This window comes from Gekko japonicus, unplaced genomic scaffold (assembly GCF_001447785.1).
Source record: "Gekko japonicus isolate JY-2015 unplaced genomic scaffold, Gekko_japonicus_V1.1 scaffold1358, whole genome shotgun sequence".
Lineage (NCBI taxonomy): Eukaryota > Metazoa > Chordata > Lepidosauria > Squamata > Gekkonidae > Gekko > Gekko japonicus.
The window spans coordinates 193,381-215,990 of NW_015160880.1; the positions used below are offsets into that span (position 1 = coordinate 193,381).

The following is a 22,610-nucleotide window of genomic DNA, read 5'->3' on the forward strand; positions in this document are numbered from 1 at the left end:
AGACAGGCCCCAGACCATAAAGGGCTTTAAAGGTCATAACCAGCACCTTGAAGCGTATCCGGAACGCTATTGGCAGCCAGTGCAGCGCCCTCAGCACCGGCTGGATGTATTCCCTCACAGAGGCACCCACCAACAGCCTGGCTGCGGCATTCTGTACCAGCTGCAGCCTCCGAAGTTGCCCCAAGGGCAGCCCCATGTAGAGAGCATTGCAGTAGTCCAATCTCGAGGTGACCATCGCGTGGATCACTGACGCCAGATCCTTGCGTTCGAGGAAGGGGACCAACTGCCTAATCAGCCGTAGATGGTAAAAGGCTGCCTTGGCAGTGGCTGCTACCTGGGCCTCCATCGTCATGGAGGCATCCAGGAGCACTCCCAAACTCCTGACCCTCGGAGCTGGCACCAATGGCGCCCCACCGAAGGCCGGAAGTGGGAGCCCTAACCCCGTTATGCTAATGAGTTCCCCTAGCTCTTTTTCTACGAAACGGCCCCTGGGGCTGAGAGAGCTCTTTCCAGAACTGTCATTGAGAGAACAGCTCTTGTCAGAACTACGGCTTGCCCAAGGTCATCCAGCCAGGTGCAAGTGGAGGAGTGGGGAATCAAACCTGGTTCTCCCAGATTAGAGTCCGCGCACCTCACCACTACACCAAACTGGCTCTGATTCCACTGAGGTCCCTCACTTCCCCCGGCTTCCCCCCCCCCCCGTAATCTCCCTACCCAGAGCAGGCAAACCTACTTGGAGGGAGCAACTGCCCCACAGCAAGTTTTATGACTGAAGGAGAACTTGATTCTCTGCTGGCCAAGTGCAGTATTTAGCTGCACACATGTATGTACACTCTCTCACACACACTATATGTATTCTATATACTATCCCGCCCTTCCTCCAACAGATAAGAGTAGCATACACGACTTCCCTCTCTGCCCTCCACCCTACCCTCAGGATATGAGACAAACAGCTTTTCGGCAGGCTTTCCATTCCTTCCATCTCTTATTCAAGGCCATGGCTCCTACCTGTGCCAAGCAGGATGCTTCGAAGGCGGGGAGGGATTGCTCACCTAGGTGAGAAATCCCTTCCTGCCCTTGTGGCTTCCGTCCCACCTTAGCTGCTGAGCCTGCTGTTCGGGAACAAAACAGAGCACGGCTACAGGTTGGTATAAACAGCAAGTCAGTGTGACTGGGGAAGAGTTGGAATAACAGCCTCTCCAGCTATATGGCCAGACTCCCTCCCCCAAGCCCTTTATGGCTTTAAAATCAACCCTACCGCTTTGAATTGGGCTCAGTAACCAACTGGAAGCCAGTGGAGGCTGAGCTGAAACACTGCTTTTGTAATAGTAATTCACAGGGTGACTGAATTGTCCCAGTCCCTCAGCTGCCTCCCACCTCAAACATGTTGGATCAGGCCAATGGCCCATCCAGTCCAATACTCTGTGTCACACAGTAGCCAAAACCCAGGCACCATCAGAAGATCCACCAGTGGGGCCAGAACTCCAGAAGCCCTCCCACTGTTTCCCCCCCAAGCAACAAGAATACAGAGCATCAGTGCCCCAGATATAGTGTTTCATCTATACCTTGTGGCCAATAGCCACTGACGGGCCCCTGCTCCCATATGTTTATCCAATCCTTTCTTGAAGCTGTCTATGCTTGTAGCTGCTACCACTTCCTGCGGCAGTGAATTCCACATGTTAATCACTCGTTGGGAGACGAAGCAGTTCCTGTTATCTGTCCTAAGCCTACTGCACACTAATTTCACAGACTGCCAACAAGTTCTTGTATTGTGAGAAAGGGAGAAAAGCATTCCTTTATCTTCTCTATATCCCATGTGTAATCTCCATCTTGTTAGGATGAAGTTTCTGTTTGCTTGCCCTCATCCAGTCCAACATGGATTCCAGGACTGTTAACTGGATCCTCTGTCTCTTTAGGCTTCAGTCAAAAGTACAGGAAAAACTAGTTTCATGTAGATGTTAAACAGCAATCAGAGATGGAATGAAACTTTGCAGGATCCCCCCCAGGCTCTGGGCAAGACCAGCCATCTCTTAATACCGTCTTCTGGATCAGAACCACAGACTAGAACCTAGAAGGAAACCATAGCTGATAGAAACCCTATATGAGAGGTCCATGAGAACAGGGACATATTCCCCCCCCCCAATCTTCTAGAACAGGGAGTCAGCTGAAGCCGTTTCAGTGCCAAAGCCAGGTCTGGAGTGCAACTCAAAAGGATCATCAGTATCACCCCAAAAGCTGCTATCTGTTGTGTTCAGACTGGCTGCTTCCAGAGCTCCCATACATGGAGTACAATTAAGCCCCCTAAATGACAGCAAGTCAAATTTACGGATTAATTCCTTGCACTATGGCAAGCTGGCTCGAATCATTGGAATGCTGGAGCGAATATTCTTTCCCCCACAGGAATTCACTTCATTTTGGGTTTTTTTGTATTTTTCATGTGTATGTGTGTATGTGCACTTGGAAGTCATGCTCTGGTGACTGACCCCTGCTGGGGGTCTGGAGGATATTCCAGAGCTGGCCAAAGCCTGCCCCCACCTCCCAGCTGCTGGTATCCCAAGGAGGTCTCCCATTCAGTTTGTTGAGTCCATTCTTTTGCGTTCTCTCTGGTCATCTCTTCCAGAAGCCAAAAATGCATATTAACGCCCCCACAGCTCCCTTCCCTGAAAATCCATCCCCAAACCATCTCATTTTTAATCTGGAGTAGCCCAAGAGGCGCTCCCTCCCCCCCGAATGATTCTAAATACCAGGAAGCAGAGTAGACTAGTTTCATTAAAATGAACACTGGCAAGGAAATTTTATATATATAATTTTTCTGTTTGGAAGAAGGAAGGGGACTGAAACGCCTGTGGAATTGCTGCGCCCAGGTCTCACACAGGCATGGGTTTGCTGCTCCCATAGCACTTGTATTCCGTCTCATACATGCCTGGTACGCACATGATCTCTAGCACAGGCACCTTGTAGGAGACCGTCGGTGGCCGCTCCACTGGGCAGAAGCGGTCCCACGTGCGCCGGTGGTCATTGGGCAGTTGGTAGGACTCCTGTGTCAGGCTGCGTAGGCCCCGGTGTGGCACGGGGGCTGTGCTGGGTGCCAGGCGAGGCACCCGGGTGCCGAGGTGGAACAGGCTGACGTCCCGCATTGGCCCAGGCACCCGGATCAGAGGATAAGTATCCCGGCCCTGTTTCGAATCATCCTTTCGGGCGTAACCTTGTAGTTGCTTCCTGCGTAGGAATGGAGAAAGAGAAAACACACATGTGGTAAAAGCAGCACTCCTGATTTCTGTAGAAGAGGAATAATGCTTAGCCTGTGGTGTTGGAAAAAAGAACACAGAATGTGATGCTAGTGTCAGTGCTAAGAACTCCCCATTAAAAAAAAAAAATCAAGAGGAGGAGGAGATTGGATTTATACCCCGCCTTTCACGCGGAGTCTCAGAGTGGCTTGCAATCCCCTCCCCCTCCCCACAACAGGCACCCTGTGAGGTAGATGGGGCTGAGAGACCTCTTGAGAGAACAGCTCTGAAAGAACTTGTGACTGACCCAAGGTCACCCAGCAGCTGCATGTGGAGGAGTGGGGACTCAAACCCAGTTCTCCAGGATTAGAGTCCGCAATCCTAACCACAACACTTAGTCCCTAGGAGGAGAAAGACAAGCTCAAAACCCTTTGAGCAATAGCTAGTTAAAATGTCAGGAGGGCAAAAGAATACGTATGCTGGTGTGAGTAAGGTTTCCAACGGTCAGAGGGTGGGGTGTTTGCTACCTATAGAATGCTGTGCAGCCTACCAAGGATAACAGAGACCAGATCAGTTAAGCAAAATGTTAAAGAATAACAATTTAGCCTAATGGACTGGCACCCTGAGAAACAAATGCATGCAGACCTGGGCTGCAATCACACACAGGCTAAATAATCCACTTTTAATCCGCTTTCAGTGCACTTTCCGTCTGGATCGTGCCAGTTCACACAGTAAAACCCAGTTGGGAAAGTGCACTGAAAGTGGATTATTCAGTGTGTGTGACTGCAGCATTAAAAATATTTCTTTTTTTTAAAAAAGCATTAAAAGTCAGAGCTCCTGAATTAGGAGCAGGTCCAACAGAAACGTCTGTGAAGAAACATGAGAGTGGGAAGCATGGGCAGAGGAAAGCAACCGATCGCCACCTACTGAGTGAAGGGTCGGAAGTCCTGGGTGGTGATGGACACGTAAGGGTCGTTGAGCCGCAGCACAGCATTGTCACGGACGTAGAAGGGAATTCCCGCCAGCTCTTCATTCCTGGTGCTGGGCACGATGGACTGTAAGGGGTCAAAGCCACCATCGGAGGACGAAGCCTCACCGCCACTGCTCCCTTCCCTGCAGAACCACCAGCTGAGGTGGCCCACCCCCAGCCCGCCCTTTGAGCATGCGCAGATGACTTCTCGGTATGTTGGGCCGGGAAAAAAAAAAAGGAATACTATAAAAGGGAAGTACAGTGTGGAAAGGACCACGGAAATCCCAGTGCTAAGAGCAGGCCTCCATTTTGCACTTGTGCCGGGCTGTGCTTTTAACATCACACGTACACGCCCAACCACACCCCAGGCTTACAAAGAGTACTGAAAAATCATTTGTCCCGATACAGTCTTGACCTGTTTCACTTTTACCCCACCCTGCCTCCCAGGAGGCCCCTCCTCCTTTGAGCCTCACAACAGCCCGGTGAGGTAGCTTTGCTATTTGATACGCAAGCAGAACGGGCACTTGCAGAAGTGGATTTTTTGACTGCCCCCTTGACGTTCCACAGTGTAAGGGGGAGATCCGTAAAAACTGCCTAGCCACACAGGACCTGAGCCATTGCTGGGCTCAAAGTCAACCAGTAACATTTATGACTTGGTGGGGATTTGAACGCAGGTCTCCCTGATCCAAGTCCAACACAGCCTCAAAAAAACCTACGTGGGAAGATTGTGTATATCTAAAATAGAAGAGAACTTGCCCTGACCTGGATAGCCTAGGCATGCCCGATCTCGGAAGCTAAGCAGGGCCGACCCTGGAAAGTACTTGGAAAGGTGACCTCCAAGGAACACCAGGGTCGGGACGCAGAGGCAGGCGATCGAGCCACCTGTCTGAAATGTCCAAACCCCACTAGGGGTCGCCATAAGTCGCCATGACTTCCAGGCATGCAAGCACGCACACAATAACCTCCGCCCCCAATAAAATAGAAGAGAACTCCATGGGAAGCTATGTGAAGGAGCAGATTCGACCAAAGGAAGCATTAGATGTGGGGTGCCCTCCTTTGAATGTGGTGCACAAGCCACTTGGGTTGCCAGTCTCCAGGTGGCGGCTGGAGATCGCTCCTGCTGTTACAACTGATCTCCAGGTGACAGAGATCAGGTCCCCTGGAGAAAATGGCTGCTCTGGAAGGTGGACTCTATGGCATTGCACCCCCTGGAAGGTCCCTCTCCTGCCCTCCTCAGGCCCCTCTCCCGAAACCTCTCCAGCCTGGAGCTGGCGACCCTGTGAGCCACTCACCTTGGATGCCCCCTCAGTATGATGAGCAGCCAACCCAAACGGTTGAGGTCCGGCGTGAAAGGTGGGGTCGTGCGGCAGATTGGGCCAGCCAGAGTAGCGATCTCTCATCTCACTCTGCTGGTTAGCCATGGTCAGGGGGAACCTCCATGCCCTCTGCTTCAGCTGTGAAGGAGAAGTTGGGGTATCACGGGGAAGAGTCACAGCCAGGGAAAGTCTCCGTGACGGAGGACGCATTCCCACTGCATCGCCGGCTCAAGGGTTTCAAGAGTCAGGTGATGGGGGAGATTGTTCTCTGCCCCAAGAGAACCTGCAGAGTTACCTGTAATTCGGTTGGCTGGTCCTAATAAAAGGGATAATGTGGATCGTGATCTCAGTTTTCCAGGTAGTTTCTTTTGGATCAGCACGACTGAAACTTCTTACCGTCTATCAGAGTAGACCACACAGAGCTAGATGGACCTAGCTGTCAGATTTGGCCACGGGAAGAAACCATTTGTTACTTCTTGCTCCCGGAATGCCAGGCGTGCAACCTGACCCCAGCCCCATTTTAGATCTTCCACACCTGCTTTCTCCCCTTCCCCCCTTTTATTTATTTTGTAGCACGCAACCTGATGAATACTTCTGGTGAACTCACAAACTTGCACTCTGTCCTCTGTTCTTTTGGCCCCTCCTAATAAAAGGTACGCCCTCGACCTGGATAGCCCAGCCTAGCCCGATCTGGTGGGAGACCTCCAAGCAGTGTTCCCTCTAAGATGAGTTAGTGTGAGCTAGCTCAGTTTTTTAGCCTCCAGCTCACACATTTTAATTTTAGCTCAGGAAGGATGGCTCCAGAGTAAACTAAGGCCCCGGTCACACGAGCGGGATAATCCAGAGGCGAAGTGAGGCTGTTTAACCCGGAGCAAACAAAAGCATGGTACCTTGGTCACACGGTCCCCAGAGCTTCCGTGGTTCGGCAGTCAGGGGCCGATCACACTGCAGTGCAGACGCATGGCAAAGAAGCGGCACGGCGCAATGACAAAAGCGATCGCAAGCCACCGCTTCCGGAGCAGGTGGGCATTCCCCCCCCCCCCAACAGAGTCTATGCATGCGCATGATTGAGGGAGCGAAGTTCCATGGCATAATGCAGCGCTGCTTTCGGTTTCGTGTTTGTGCGCAGATCTCTACCTGTGCGCATCGTGCGCCGGCATAAAAATAACGTCCGCGATCACATGCCCGCCGATGCCCTACGTTTTCCGGATACTAGTAGGGCTTCCCCAGTAGTTTTTGACTCCGCATTTTTTGCTGGAAGCCACAGGTTAGCCACGGGTGCGCTACACTTGCCAGATGTTGTGGTGCGATCACGCACAGATAACCCGCCTGGCATCCGTGGCTCTCCTGTGGAAAATTCGTCGTGTGAACGGGGCCTAATTGATGCAGTAGCCAAATCGCTCACTCACATCTTTAATGCCAGTAGCTCACAGTGTAGAATTTTTGCTTACAAGACTCCATAGCTTAGAGGGAGCGTTGCCTCCAAGCAATACCAGGGTCATGAGGCAGAGGTAAAAAGGTAAAGGTAAAGGTTCCCTTGCTCAAAAGCCAGTCGAATCCGACTCTAGGGTTGCGGTGCTCATCTCCGTTTCAAAGCCGAAAAGCCAGCGCTGTCCGAAGAAGTTTCCGTGGTCATGTGGCCGGCATGACTAAACGGAACGCTGTTACCTTCCCACTGAAGTGGTACCTATTTATCTACTTGCAATTTCTTGCTTTCGAACTGCTAGGTTGGCAGGAGGTGGAACTAGAGACGGGAGCTCACGCCGTCATGCGGCACACTCGGGTCTCGAACTGCTGAACTACTGACCTTCCACAGCCTGCAGTTCAGCGTCTTAACCAGTTGAGCCACCGCAGTTCCTGAGGCAGAGGTAGGCAATGGCAAACCACATCTGAATGCCTCCTGCCTTGAAAACCCCAACGGGATCACCGTAAGTCAGCAGTGACTTTATGGCACTTTCTACCACACCAATAAAACCTACGGAGAGGGAAGTCAGCACAGTCAGATCTCAGACACTAAGCAGGGTCGGTACTTGGAAGGGAGACCACCAAGGAAGGCTCTGCAGAGGCAGGCAACAGCAAACCACCTCTGCTTCTCACTTGCTGAGGCCGTCACTATGAGTTGGGTGCAACCTGATGGTACTTTACACGTAATAATAGGTTTTACAGGATGATTCTCTTTTTGCTCGATTGGCCTGGGGGCTGCAGTGGCTCAAGTGGTTAAGACACTGAACTGCAGGCTGTGGAAGGTCGGTAGTTCAACAGTTCGAGACCCGGGTGCCGCAAGATGGAGTGAGCTCCCGTCTCTAGTTCCAGCTCCTGCCAACCTAGCAGTTCGAAAGCAAGACATTGCAAGTAGATAAATAGGTACCACTTTGGTGGGAAGGTAGCAGCGTTCCGTGCGCCTCGGTGTTTAGTCATGCCGGCCACATGACCACGGAAATGTCTTCGGACAGCGCTGGCTCTTCGGCTTTGAAACGGAGATGAGCACCGCAACCCTAGAGTCGGATTCAACTGGCTTTCGAGCAAGGGAACCGTTACCTTTACCTTGGGGCAGTTCCATTTGTTTCTATTGCATAATCAAAGAACTGCCATTTCAAATTCTAAGCCCCCTCCCCACACACACACCTTTCTCTCCTGTTCAAGATCTCTCTGAGCTTTAGGAAATCTCCTGGGCAACAGCATCTCCATAAGAAGCACATGCAAGAACACCTCTTCAAGATGCCGCCAGACTGCTGTTTATCTTACTTTAGACCTCACCAAAGTTCCCTCTAAGCTGTGGAGTCTTGTGAGCAAAAATCCTACTTTGTGAGCTGCTGGCATTAAAGCTGTGAGCGAGCGATTTGGCTACTGCATACGTTAGTTTGCTCTGGAGCCCTCCTTCCTGAGCTGAGACAAAAACTTGTGAGCTAGGGGCTAAAAAACTGTGAGCTAGCTCACACTAACTCAGCTTAGAGGGAACGCTGGGGTCACCTCACTCCTTTGCAAGCGGGCACCCCTACTCCCAATTTCTTCACTTGCCTGGGGAGTCCCACTGAACTTGGTGGGACTTACTCCTGAGCAAGCATGCAGAGAGGTATGGTGGAAGTTGCCTACGACCCCACCCCACCCCACCCCCTTCTCTCCTTAACAAAGCTGCCCTCCTCTTAAGCCTGTGCGAGGACCCAGGCGTCCGGGTTCCAGACTTGCCCCAAAGAATCCGGTGCCGGCACCTCCCGGGCCAAGAGACAGCCCACCCCCGCCCCTACCTTCTCTCTCAAATCTTTATTGTAGTGAACGGTCCAGTGCAGGGCGGCCACAGAGTGGCGTGGCTGAGCCAGAGGCCCCCCGTGGGTCTTTGGGCCGTGGGCGAGTTGCTTCGTGGTCGTCAGCCGTGGAATGACTTCGTCTCGCCATACTTTCTCCGAGGCCGGGGGCAGCGGCTCGTGGATCGTAGACTGGTGAAGAGGAGAAGGGGCGGTTGAGGGGGAGCAAGGAGAAGAACCATGGTGGTGGTGGGGGAAGGTGCATGGATCCAACCTGAGCCCAGGTGTTCCGGCGTCCGTGCACCCAGGCGTCCGGATCCCAGACTGTCCCAACCCTCCACTAGACGTCTCGTGGCTATGGTTGCCAACCTCCTGGTGGCACCTGGAGACATCCCGCCATTACAACTGATCCCCAGAGGACCAAGATCAGTTCCCCTGGAGAAAGTGGCTGCTTTGGAAGGTGGACTCTATGGCACTGTACCCAGGTGAGGTCCCTCCCCTTCCCAACACCCCAGGCACCACCCTAAAAATCTCCAGGCATTTCCTACCCTACAGATGGCAACCCTACTCGCGGACCAACCCAAAGCCCCGTCTCTCCCAGCCCTCCCCCCTGCCACCGAGTCCCACTGCTCCGAACTGCACCGAACCAGGCCCGGCAGGGTGAGTGAGTGCCCCTGGACGGGAGTTTGCTCACTCTTGCAAAAGGGGGCGGGAAGGGCAACGGGAAGCCGTAATCCAGCCCCACTCCGCTGCTGGTCAGCCTCCAGTCTTGCCTGCGCCCCCGGCTGGGCACCAGCAGTCCGGAGTCCGCCTCCCAGCCGAAGGGGAAGGCGGTGAACGTGCCCGCCATGCCCCGCTCTGCATTTGGGGCATGGTGCGCGGGGCTGTGGCTCAGCGAAGGGCTGTTGCCGCGGGCGCCGGGCGAGGGGCGGGACGAGTGGAACGTTTGCGACAAATGTTGCTATGGAGATGGAACGCTGAGGGGCCGGGCGTTCTATCCGGGCCTTCCGGATTCTCTCCGACAATTGCTGCTGGGGGCCCGGGTGGGTTAGGTCAAGGGGAGGCCTGGCGCTCTCCGGGCAAGAAGACGTGAGGGTTGTGGCTGCTTAGACGCCTGTCGGGTGGTCTTTGTACAAGAACTCTATAAGGCAGAACAAGCCCACTTCCTCAGTTCCTGTAAGCTTTTGGTGTGCAAGCACACTTCCTCAGCTCCACTGTATCTGAGGAAGTGTGCTTGCACACGAAAGCTTAAACCGTGAATAAAACTTTCATCTTGAACGTGCCACTGGACTCAGACGTTGTTCTGCTGCTTTCAGACCGATACGGCTACAGCACCTTGATCTAGCTCTGTAAGGTAGCCCATTATGATTCTCCTTCTCTTGAAGATGGAGGGCTTAGGGCCACCTTGGCGGTTTGAAAGGTTCTGCAGTGTTTCAAGCAGTACTTGGGGAAGCTGGAACTGGCAGCCAACAGCTGCAATAGATGCATGCACGCCTATCAGATAGCATCTGTGAGATTGCAGCGCCTCCTTCCAGGCCACCACCAGTGGAATTTTTATTCCCCCCCCCCATTCTGAGGAGTGTGTGCATTTAAAGAATGTGTACTGTAATCAGTCCTTTCTTAAAAACAAAAACAAAGACTATGCTCTTCGTGTCCCTAGAGATAAATAATATTCTCCCATGCCCATGTGTGAATCTGATTTTAATATTTTTTCCTTTAAAATATTCAGTAATAGGTAGGAGCTTTTCAGTGTATGCAGGGAAGTCCATATTTAGCATGGTAGCGCCTTAAAAACCAAAACTAATTCCCCTGACCTGGATAGCTCAGGCCAGCCCAATTTCATCAGATCTTGAAAGCTAAGCAGGGTTGATTCTGGCAAGTACTTGGATGGGAGACCTCGGAGGAATACCAGCAGTTGGGAGGTGGGGGCAGGCTTTATTCAGCCACCTCTCTGAATATCCTCCAGGGTACCACAGGTTGCCATGACTTCCGTGCGCATACACATACATGCACATATGATTTTTTTTAAAGCAACAAAACCAACCCTAAAAAACAATTAAAATAAGTCTAAAATGCAGAACAAAGTTTGTGTCCAGTGGCACCTTTAAGACCAGTAAAGAGCTATTCAATGTATAAGCTTTTGTGTGCAAGCACACTTTTTTAGATACAGTGAAACAGAATTTCCTCAACCATTACATATAGGTAGGAATGGGGGGGTTAGTTGCCTGGAAGGGTCAAAGTATAAACTTTCATGTGCAAGCACACTTCTTCAGATACGGTGAAACAGAGTTCCCTCAACCATTACATGTAGGTAATGGTAATAGATAATATGTAACGGCTGAAGAAATTCTGTTGATCTTAAAGGTGCCACTGGACTCAAACTTTGTACTGCTGCTTCAGACCAACAGGGCTACCCACCTGAAAATCTAAAATGCAACTCTTTTCAAAGAATAAAGACTTGCCATTTCCCTTCCAGCCATTAGGTGGCAGTCAAAGACAGAGAACGCTTAAATTTCTGAAGGTCCAGGTCAACTACTGTTTTGTTGAGTTCTGGAATAGAGTCTGGTCTGACAGGACAGGAGGGACTGCTTGCAATCCCGTTCTAATGTCCAAGCCTCTTGCTTTCCGTAGCCACAAGAGATGGAAATCATTCAGGACACTGGAACAAAGTTTGCGTCCAGAGGCACCTTTGACACCAACCAAGTTTTATTCGAGGTACAAGCTTTCATGTGCGCGCATACTTCTTTAGATAACAATGAAATGGAAATTACCAGTCCATACATATAAGTAGAGGGTGAGCAGTAAATTAGCATACAGCATAATGAAGATGTTTAACAGATTCAAGGATCAAACAGGAATAACAAGCTTAGTTTATATGGTTCCCATTTGGTTGGGGACGGGGGACGGACATAAGTGAAGGAAATAAATATGTCAAAATTGGAGATTGATGGGCAGATGTGTCCTTAATTGTGAAATGCCGAGAGTAATTAACTGAGACCCTGCCATTACGCTTCACACATCTCCTTGCAGCATCTTCTTCTTTGAAGCAGGGCGATCGGCTGTGTAGAGTTATCTCCCCTGTCCCCAGACCAGAGAAATACATGCCAATTTACCATTCCAAATTGCACTACATTCTACTATTCTGGAAATCAAGTTGCATGCCTTTGGATTTTTAATCTGCCCCTCATGGACACACATTTCTCCATAGATGAGGGAACCCTCCCACCCAGCCCTTCCAAGCCCTGCGTTCACTCATCCTTAGCACTTTCCTGGGAACTAATTTATGTATATTTATTTATTTGCCTATTTACTTAACTTCATGTATATCCTGCCTTTCTCCCCAATAAGGATCCAAAGCAGCTGACATTGGTCTCCTCTCCTCTGTTTGACTCTCACAACAATCCTGTGAGGTAGGCCAGACCGAAAGTGTGTGATTGGCCTGTGGTCATGCAGAAAGCTCCCATGGTAGAGCAGGGAATTCAAATCTGGGTCTTCCCAAATTCTAGTCTGACATTCTGTAACCACTACATCATGCTGTCTCCGTCCTAAGAGTGTTGATGCAGGATTCTTTACCGCTGCTTTGCCCTACTGGTCCATCTCCAGTCAGCAACAGGTTGACAGCTGGTATAAGAACATAAGATGATCCTGCTGACTCAGAGCAGTGGTATACCCAGCATCCTGTCTCACACAGAGGCCAATCAGTTCCTCTGGAGGGCCAACAACAGGGCATAGAGGCCAAGGCCTTCCCTTGACATTGCCTCCTGACACTGGGATTCTGAGGTTGATTGCCTCTGAAAGCAGGGGTTCCCCTCACAACCATGGCTAGTAGCCACTGATAGATTTAATCCTCCATGGATCTATCTAATCCCCTTTTAAAGGTGTTTATTCCCGTGGCCACCACTACATCCTCGGGCAGCGAATCCCACATTTTAATCACTCTGTGGGTGCGTTCAGACGGGGGCTTTCTGCCGGCATAAACTGCGATCACACTTACCCTCCATTTTGCGGATCCCTTCAGTGTACGCCTGGTCACACGCTGCTGGCGTCGGCGTGTTTTTTTAATAAAAAAACCACCGTTTGAGCATGCGCATAGGCAGCCATTCACAGAATAGTGATCTTTGCGCATGCTCAAACCCCCCCCCCCATTACATTTAAACTTTAAAGGTAAAGGACTTACCTTTAAAGTTTAAAGCCCAAACTGGCCTCCCTTAAGTCCCGGACTCCTCCGGGAAGTTAAACTAAGGGCTTCTTCTTCTTCTTTTTTAACAAACGCTCAGGGCGAAGCTTCGCCCGAGCGCATATCGCTTAGAGTAAAAAAAAAAAATGGCGGGGGGAAAGCCGGAAGCCTCAGGCTTCCGACGGAAATGGCTAGGCACCGGTGGAGAGCGATCAGACGCCGGTTTATATCGGAAGCCACCGTTGCACTCCGGATACCACCACTTGGGACCTAGTGGCAGAGTGCAACGGTGTAAAGGGCTTTACACCGGTTAGGGACAGGAGGCAGATGTGCCCCGTCTGAACGCCGGTGAGTACAACGGTTGGAACCGGCACCCTAACTGATGTAAAGCCCCCGTCTGAACGCACCCTCTGTGTAAAGCAAGGTTTCCTTTCGTCCATCCTGAATCTGCTGCCCATCAGCTTCATTGGATGCCTTCAAGTTCTAGTATTTTGGGAGAGGGAGAAAAATTTCTCTTCGGTCAACTTTCTCCACCCTGGGCATGATGTTATAAACCGCACTCAGCTCCCCCACCCCCCCATTGCCTCTTTTCTTAAACTGAAAAGGCCCAGACTCTTCAGCCTTTCCTCACAGGAAAAGTGCTCCGACCCCCTAATCCGCTTGGTCGCCCTCTTCTGACATCACCTGTAGTTCCTCCCCGCCCCGCTCCCATTCACCCTGACTGAGGCTGTGCCACAGCAACTGAAGGCGAGGGAAACAATGTCTTCCTCTTGGACTCGAGCCAGAGAAAAGGATTGCTAGGAGGGCTAGTGTTGTGTCCGCGGACCGCCACTGGGCGCCTGCGATACAGCAGAGCTTGAGTCCGGAGAACAATGGGGACCAGGCTCCTGCACCCTGCCTCTAGGGGAACCAATGGGACATTGGCGGGAGGTTTGAATGGGCAAATGGAAGGTTCCCCAGACTGTATATAAGCGGCCGGCCGGCCGTTGGTGGGGGTGCGTGTTGTGTACTAGTAAAGTGTGCAGTGTATCATGCGTGCCTTAGCAATTCTTCCATGTGGCTAACCCACTACACAACAGCTAGAGAGCCCTCCTGGCAACCCTAGAGATGCAGGGAAACATGACTCCATCGTTCCCATGGCTGACTGTACAACCAACTATTACCTGGGCATGTGCAAGCTTCCGTACAAACACAGGACGTCCCTTCCCGGAAGCCAGCCCTGGATGGTCTATGCAGGGTTGCCAGCTCTGGGTTGGGAAATACCGGGAGATTTTGGGGGTGGAGCCTGAGGAGGGCGGGGTTTGGGGAGGGCAGGGGCTTCAATGGGACACAATGCCGTAGACTCCACCCTCCAAAGCAGCCCTTTCCTCCAGGGGAACTGATCTCGGTCGTCTGGCGATCCACTGTAATAGCAGGTCCCCAGGTGCCACCGGGAGGTTGGCAACCCTAGGTTTATGGCCAGAACCAATTGCGCTGTGTGAGAGATTCGGTTTCTTGCAGAAAGAGACATGGAGGGAGAGAGGTGGCGTAAGCTTTATTTCCTGATTCTCGGCCAAGGCATCAGGAACTGTGACTCGAGCAGCCACCGGTACGTGGGACGGGGAGGGGAGCTGGGAGCTGTGCCTGGATGAGCCGCGAAGACCGCCGCCCCCCTTCTCTTCCTCTCTACGTCGGGCCGGTGCGGTTGAACAGGGTGCAGACGCAAGCCGTGTCGATGTGGATCCAGCGCCAGGCCACGCGCTCTTCAGAATCCCGAGTGAGGGCCCTCACATAGGACTGTCTCGTCTTGCACCTAGAGACCCAGTGGCGCGGATTCACCCCCAAGCAACCTCTCCTGGGGTCCCCAGCGGGACTACACTTGGTCTCGTAGAAATACTGCTTGAGCACGCCTGCAGGGGTTTGGACAGCAGGAAGCACCGTCACGTTTCTGCCAGTAATGTCCACTGCCATTTGTTTGTCCGCCACCCACGTACTGATGCTCCTGCACACTGACCACTCATCGTGGACGCTGGGGTCATCGATCAAGGGGGAGGCCCAGAGCTCCTGGGGGGAAAGGACGACCCGTGGGGAGAAGAGGACCATGTCCATGGCCTCGGTAGTGTTGATGAGAGCATTCTCCTGGCCAAGGGAGACAGCATGAATGACGTAGAGCAGCTGGGCGATCGCAGCGTGGAACAGAATCAGCATCGCTGCCTGTGCGGCGAGAGAAAGAAACAAGACCCAGAAAGTGCGAAACATCAGACTCAAGCCGCCTGTGTATTGTAAAGGACAGGAAGGTCCATCAGAGGCCCATCAGTGGCTACTGGCCACAAGGTATAGATGGAATACTCTGTCTGGGGCACGGATGCTTTGTATTCTTAGTGCTTGGGGCGGGCAAGTGGGAGGGCTTCTGGAGTTCTAGTGGACCTCCTGATGTCATCTAAGTTTTGGCCATTGTGTGACACAGAGTGTTGGACTGGATGGGCCATTGGCCTGATCCAACATGGCTTCTATTATGTATGTTCTTATGTATATTCTTAAGGTAAAAATGGGACTGTAAATCAACCTTTCCACTGGCTCTTTGATCAATGCAGCAAATGCAATCAAGTGCGTTTAAAACAGCCTTCCAGTTTTTCGCACAAGCATGCCCACAGCAGGAGAAGATATGAAAAGCGCTTTGTGGGGTATGCACAGTTAGGTGGGGTAATTTTTGAGATAGACACTCTGGACTCCCCTGTTCCCATCTTTGCTTCCAGGATTTGTCCCTAGGTTGTAGGGGGTCCTATTTAACCACCCCAAAAGGCTATGGTGGGGACCTGCTTGGACGAAAGATATATTGACAGGGGCCGTAGTGAGGGCTACAATTGGGTAAGAGTGAGTGAAAAAATGGGCTAGATCCAACCTTCCATCTCTAAGAACAGCCACGGTTTCATGTTTGACCTGACCGTGTTCAACTGTGACAATCAGACGTCCGCCAATAACCGGTTCTATCTTAATAGTTCTTGCAAAGCGTAGTATGTGAATATGGAAGAGGTACATGGGTGGAAAAGCGTGTCCAAGGGTCACAGCAAGGAGAGGAGAAGCTGTACCGGGCACCAAAGATGTGCTCCCAGAAGTACTCTGCACATTCTGCATGCAAAGTTTTGATTCACCCTCTCTCATAAGACGCTGCAACCAGCAGAGAGCCAGGATTTTGGGGGATCTAGATGGCATGGCCGAGATACTAGATGGCTTGGCCCAATAACTAAAGCACTGTTCAAGCTCTCAAGTTCTCCAGACCTCTTTGTCAGGCTGGAAGTTTAATAATAAAAGCAGTGTGCAGGGGTGGGGGTGGGGATGTTCCAGGCCCAGATCTTTCCTCCTCTTGTCTGCACTCATGCCTGGCAGATACGTAGGGTTGCCAAAAACCCCGGTTTGCCAGGGGTCCCCCGTTTTTTTGGGGGGGAAACGTTGGCTCCTGCATTTAAGTGCAGGGAACTGCTGTTTCTGAAGCTCCGGCGCACGGGCGGGTGGGGGGCAGTCGTCCCCAATGTTACGTCATCATGTCGGGGATGCCCCCCCCCCCGGAATGCCCCCAAAGTCCCCCGCTGGGGGTGGAAGATGGCAACCCTACAGATACGTGTAGCTAGAAGGGTGCCGAGTGGAGCGGGTATCGGGTCTCCTGGGAAGAAGAGGCGATAGGAGCCTCCAGCTGAAAATACAAAAACTGGTAGCTGCTCAGATGTCTCCCTGACACCAGACACTGCAGGCAGGTCTCTTAAAAGGTCTCGGGAGCAGAAGACAAATGAGGAAGGTTCGCAAGTTCCTGTCCAGGGAGGTAATTCCAGATGAGTCGCCCTGACCTGGATAGCCCTGCCTTGTGTGATCTCATCAGATCTCGGAAACTAAGCAGGGTCGGCCCTGGTCAGCATTTGGATGGGAGACCAGGGTGGCAAATCACCTATGAACGTCTCTTGCCTTGAAGACCCTACAGGGTCACCGTACGTCAGCTGCGACTTGAGGGCAAAAAAAGAGCCAGGTTAGTCTGTGGCTGCAAAATAAAATCGGAGTCTCTTGGTACCTTAAAGATGGACAAAATTTATTTACGGAAACTTGTGTCGGAATAAATTCTGTTAGTCTTTAGTGTGCCACTGAACTCCTGTTTTATTTAACTGGGGGGAGAGCGCGAACATGTACGGAAGGGTGCCAGATCACGCTCACAGATGCTGTCCCCACCCTTATACACATATAACTTATGAATGAGAGCCTTCATATGTACGTATAGATTCTGCACATAAAATCGGGACGACGTTTACCAAGGTGCCCAATTGTCCGGACAAATCCTATGTATCTGCACCTGTTCTACAGAACGCGCATGAGTGAGCGCCATGGGCCAGCGAGTCCATCCCCCCCACCCATGCGCATTCATGTTTCCCAGACAGGAACCTGTGAAGAGTCTTCCTGCGTTTGGGAAATCATAGTAAACAATCCGACAGTGCCCTGTTTCCCCATCGTGGATCTTCAACCTTCCTACACTAAGCTACCTTTAACCCCAACCTCCAACATGGGACCACGTTTTCCTTATTTTTAAACACATCTCTTTTTACCTTTGTCTGGATCTGTCGTTCTTTCTCTCGCGCTCTTCTCTCCCTTCCTCTGCCTCTGTTTCTCTCTCTCCAGGAGATATATTCACTGTGCTCTCAGTGCAAACCACCTTTGGTCAGGAAAACTGGTCAGCGATACAGCAGCCAAGAGGTCAGTGCTCTATGCGTCAACGACTCTGTGCTCTCTGACACTTTGGGCTTTGGAATGCCAGTTTCTCATTGCTTGAGCGTCTCTCGAGCTGGAAGCATTCCTCAAAGAAGTGGCCACAGAGGCCTTTGGCAGGATGGGGTCTGTAGACAGACTAGGGGGCTTATGGCACTGCAGCACCTCGAATGCTAACAAAAAGGAAGGGAAGGGGGAAGGAAAACTATAATGAATTTTTCTTTGCTTCCCTTTTCCCTCTTTTTCTGTTTGCAATCAGTATTTAGGAAACAACATCTGGCCTTCTCCTGTATATGTACATCTTATGAAAAAACATTTTTGAATGTATGTCAAATTTGTAATTGGAATTGTGACCACTGAGGAAGGCCCTTTGAGGGGCCGAAACGCGTTTGGTTCAGTTGCACAGCACTAACCCATCTATGTATGAATGTTGAGAAGTTTTTTATGTCTGAATGGTATATTTTTAATGAGTCTAAGTTTTAAAATGTGTACACCTGAATAAATTTTGCATTTTCATAATATTTAGAGTCAGCTTAACCCTTGTGGATCCACTGCAGCACCTTGAACACACATGAACGCATGAAGCTGCCTTATACTGAGTCAGGTCCCTCAAGGTCAGCATTGTCTACTCAGACTGGGTCTCAGGGAGAGACCTTTCACATCACCTACTGCCTGGTCCTTTTACGTGGAGATGCTGGGGGTTGAACCCGGGACCTTCTGCATACCAAGCACAGGCTCTGCCATGGAGACACGGCCCAATTGCAGCAAACTTGGGGTCACTGAAGCAGTTTGGCTGAAGTACGACCATTACGGTTCCACTCTACAGATTTCACAGCAGATGAAAAAGGATGCATTTATCACTCAGTAATGTGAAGTCAGTGCCCTCACAACCATCTGGTTTCAATCAGTCTAGAGGCTGCAGCGTCCGGGATGAACACCCCTGGGCTGTGACCAACCAGTGGTCATCCCTGCCGAAGACCTCCAGCACCCCTCGAACCCCCCCCCCATTCATGCTTCCTGCCTCCATCTTCCCAACTCCCCCAAGGCCCTAAGGACTACCCACACACAATGGCAGCCTTTGTGCCTAGTGTGGGGACACAAAGTTGGTTGCAGGCTTGGGGCTTGTGCAGGTGGTGGCGTCTACAGTCCTGTTTTTGGAGCAGGGCTGGAGTAGTTGGCAAGGAACATTCCTGCAAGGGATTCCTCTAGCAAGGGGCTGCCGTGGCCGTAGATCTCAGCTGGCCGCGTGAAAATTGGGACAGAAAGTAGATACACCACGGTTCAAGCTGGCATGTTAGCAGACACCCGAGAGACACAAAGGATGTGGGTGTGTTGTGTACACAAGTATGTATTATATGTGCTCTATGTACCCAGTGGGTGAAAGGGCTGTTGGGTATTCTGCCTAAATGCACTTGGGAAGGAAGGCAACTTTGTGTGTCTCTGACTTTTATGAGAATGACTATTTCTCTCACATCTCTGTGGGATTCCAGATGTATGCCTCTGACAAGTTCCGGCTTGGCTCACCTTTTTAAGCGACCAGCTCCACCTGATACCTGTGTTGCACATCTTTTCAGTTCTCTGTCGTAGAATCGTTGATATTCCTTGGGACTAGCCTGCAGGTCAGTAGGGTCTAGTCCAGTGGTACTCAGGGCTGCCAACCTCCAGGTAGAGCCTGGAACTCTCCCGGAATAACAGCTGATCTCCAGACTACGGAGATCAGTTCCCCTGGAGAAAATGGCTGCCTTGGAGGGTGGACTCTATGGCATTGTAACCTTCCCCCCCCTTCCGACTCCACCCCCAAAGTCTCCAGATAGCTCCCAATCCGGAGCGGGCATGTCTAACTCCATGGCTCCCAGAGAGACACATTTGCAATGCAGTGTTCTTTTCGTAGAAAAAGCCCAGCAGGATCTCATTAGCATAATAGGCCACACCCAACAGCAGAAACTCATTAGCACATTAGGCCACACCCCTGACAACACAGCTCATTAGCACATTAGGCCACACCCCCGTGTTACCAGAAGTGTGGTCATCCAGCCACACCCACCCTTTGCTTCTTCTGTTTAACTTGTTTGTTGTCAAAACCCAGGGCCTTTTTTTGTAGCAGGAACTCCTTTGCATGTTAGGCCACACCCCTAATGTAACCAATCCTAATGAGTTCCTGCTGTTGGGTGTGGCCTATTATGCTAATGAGTTCCTGCTGGGGGTGGCCAGCTCGGGAGCCAGCCGGAACTCCGTTCCTGTGCATTCCTGTCCAAAAATAGCCCTGGCAATGCCCATCAACCTGAAGAGCCACCTGATGACTGCATGCCATTCCCACCAAGCCGTCACACACACACTTACAAAAGACATACTTATTCCTATTAAATGTAAAGCAGTGACTTTTTTAACCACAAGAGGATCTCTGAGTATGGCCTCTCCATTCCCCTGTTGAAACGTAGCCCACCCTTGGGTCGCTGGAGCGACGGGAAGGTTCTTACGAGTCAGACTCAAGACACAACACAGCGGCACAAGCTTTCGGCGTCTCCAGAACTCTTTATTAGGCTGGATGTGAAAAGATAAACGCTTCCTTATGTTCCTTCCCTTCGAGTTGAACTCAAGCGTTGCAAGAAATGGGGGGGGGGGGTTGGAGCAGCATGGTACTTCGAACCTCTCTCGGTCCGTAAGTGAGAACCACCAGCCAAACACAACCCATACCGAGCCACCGTCTGACTTTCCTGGAGCAGGTGCCATGCTGGGGAATGGTGTTCAGAAGCGCCACACGGGGCTTGTCAAAAAGCCACCGTGGCTCCTAAGCCACTGAGTGAGTGTCACTGGTCTACTCCCAAGTGGCAGCCGCTTTCTAGGGTTTCAGGCTGAGGTCTTTCACCTCCCCAACTACCTGCTCCCTTTAACTCAGGGTTGCCAGCTCCAGGCTGGGAAACTCCTGAAGATCTTGTCAGTGGAATTTGAGGATTGGGGGGGGGGTTATGGAGGCAAGGGACCATAATGCCCTAGAATACACCCTCCAAAGTAGCCATTTTCTCCAGGGAAACTGATATTTGTCGCCCAGGGATCAGTTGTAATCAGTGTTCCCGCTGAGTTAGTGTGAGCTAGCTCACAGTTTTGTAGCCTCCGGCTCACACATTTTTGTCTTCACTCAGGAAGGATGGCTCCAGAGCAGACTAATGTATGCAGTAGCCAAATTGCTCGCTCACAACTTTAATGCCGGTAGCTCACAAAGTAGAATTTTTGCTCACAAGACTCCACAGCTTAGAGGGAACATTGGTTGTAATCCCAGGAGATCTCCAGCCACCACTTGGAGTTTGGCAACCCTAATTTAACAGGGGGTGTTGGGGATTGAACCAGGGACCTTCTGCACGCCAAGCGGATGCTTTACCCCTCAGCCACAACCTCTCCCCTAAGAAGCTTCCTCCTGCTTAAATGAGCTCTTTCCTTCAGTGGAAGGGTAACTTAAGTGGGAAGATGGCTTCAAACTTTGCCAAGCAGAGCAGACGGGATAAACCTTTGTCCATATGCCTTTATCTGGGACCGTAGCCCTTTAAAGTGAATAAATTACGTTACTTGCTTCCCACACAGAAATCTTGCATCGTGTCAGTGACTCTCTCTTGCTTGTTTCAGAGGGGAGCCGTGTTGGTCTGCAGGAGAACAGTTAGATCGGAGTCCAGGAGCACCTTCGAGTCCAACAAGAGTTTCAGGGTGCAAGCTTTCAGGACTGTGTCTGACGAAGGGAACTTTGACTCTCGAAAGCTTAGGCCAGGGGTGTCAAACATAAGGCCCAGGGGCCGGAAGCGGCCCATCCAGGACTCCAATGCGGCCCGTGAGCAGGTAGTGCAAGGGAGGGAACAGGAGACTGCTCAGGAGGAGTGGGCAGAGCCCCTCCAATTGTGGTGGAACACACAACAGACATCATGGTGGAACAACCTTATCTGCAGCAGTCAAGCGGCATGGGAGCGTCTGCCCAGGGCTGCACTGCTGGCTCTCCAGTCTGCCCATATGGGTTTTCCTCTGCCCCCCCCCCCCAGCCCGTGGGCCCTTGTGGTGAGGATACAACAACTCGGAGCTTACCAGCTGCTGTCCTTTATACAGTTTATGTCTCCGGTACCTGGCATTACGCTTTATGGCACACATGCCCTTGCCTGACAAAGTGACATTTATGTCTGATCCAGCCCTCGTAACAAATGAGTTCGACACCTCTGGATTAGACCCTGAAACTCTTGTTGGTCAAGGAGGAGAAGGAGGAGGAGGAGAAAAAGAGAAGGAGAAGAGTAGGAGTTAGTTTTTATACCCCACTTTTATACCCAAAGGAGTCTCAATGCGGCTAACATTCCCTTCCTCTCCCCACAACAGACACCCTCTGAAGCAGGTGGGGCTGAGAGAGCTCTGAGAGAACTGTGACTGGCCCAAGGTCACCCAGCTGGCTTCATGTGGAGGAGTGGGGGATCGAACGTAGTTCTCCAGATTAGAGTCCGCCGCTTTTAACCACTACACCGCACTGGCTCACTGGAGTGCTCCTGGACTCTAATCTAACACTCTTGCTGCTTTACCGAGCCAGTCATCTAACAGCCAAACTGTACAATTATGTTTTGGAGCAGGTTGGCAACTCCACTTGCGGCTCCAAAGTGATGCAAGTAATTCCCCACTGAGAGGCTCAGGAAAAAGGCTCAGGAGGAGGAGGAGGAGGAGGAAGGGGCCTCCCCCCACTGTGTGCAGACTACAACAGTCTCCTATGGTGTATCTTGAGCGCTCTGAAACAGTTAACCCCTTTAGGAAATGCTCTTGCAATTCCACTTCTTCCCATTAGGTGGCAGTGCACTGGCTCACTGGAGTGCTCCTGGACTCTAATCTAACACTCTTGCTGCTTTACCGAGCCAGTCATCTAACAGCCAAACTGTACAATTATGTTTTGGAGCAGGTTGGCAACTCCACTTGCGGCTCCAAAGTGATGCAAGTAAT

The 22,610-nt window shown here is 51.3% G+C and overlaps 1 protein-coding gene across 1 annotated transcript; it reads right to left on the minus strand.

Annotated features, from left to right (window-relative positions):
• Positions 1-2,835: 2,835 nt before the first annotated feature.
• On the minus strand, positions 2,836-9,605 carry LOC107120333. Its single transcript, XM_015423010.1, has 5 exons — positions 9,450-9,605; positions 8,759-8,947; positions 5,490-5,651; positions 4,155-4,282; positions 2,836-3,219 (listed from the first exon to the last, which is right to left on the minus strand). The coding sequence occupies exons 1-5, from the start codon at positions 9,603-9,605 to the stop codon at positions 2,868-2,870; spliced, it is 987 nt and encodes a 328-aa protein (XP_015278496.1). The 3' UTR covers positions 2,836-2,867.
• Positions 9,606-22,610: the final 13,005 nt, after the last annotated feature.

Excerpts from the sequence above, each read along its gene's own strand:
- LOC107120333 (XM_015423010.1), bottom strand. The coding sequence starts at position 9,605 with ATGGCGGGCACGTTCACCGCCTTCCCCTTCGGCTGGGAGGCGGACTCC. Across the intron at positions 8,948-9,449 it reads TCCCGCCCCCTTTTGCAAGA|TCTACGATCCACGAGCCGCT; the intron begins GTGAGCAAACTC and ends CCTCTTCACCAG. Across the intron at positions 5,652-8,758 it reads ATAAAGATTTGAGAGAGAAG|CTGAAGCAGAGGGCATGGAG; the intron begins GTAGGGGCGGGG and ends TCTCCTTCACAG.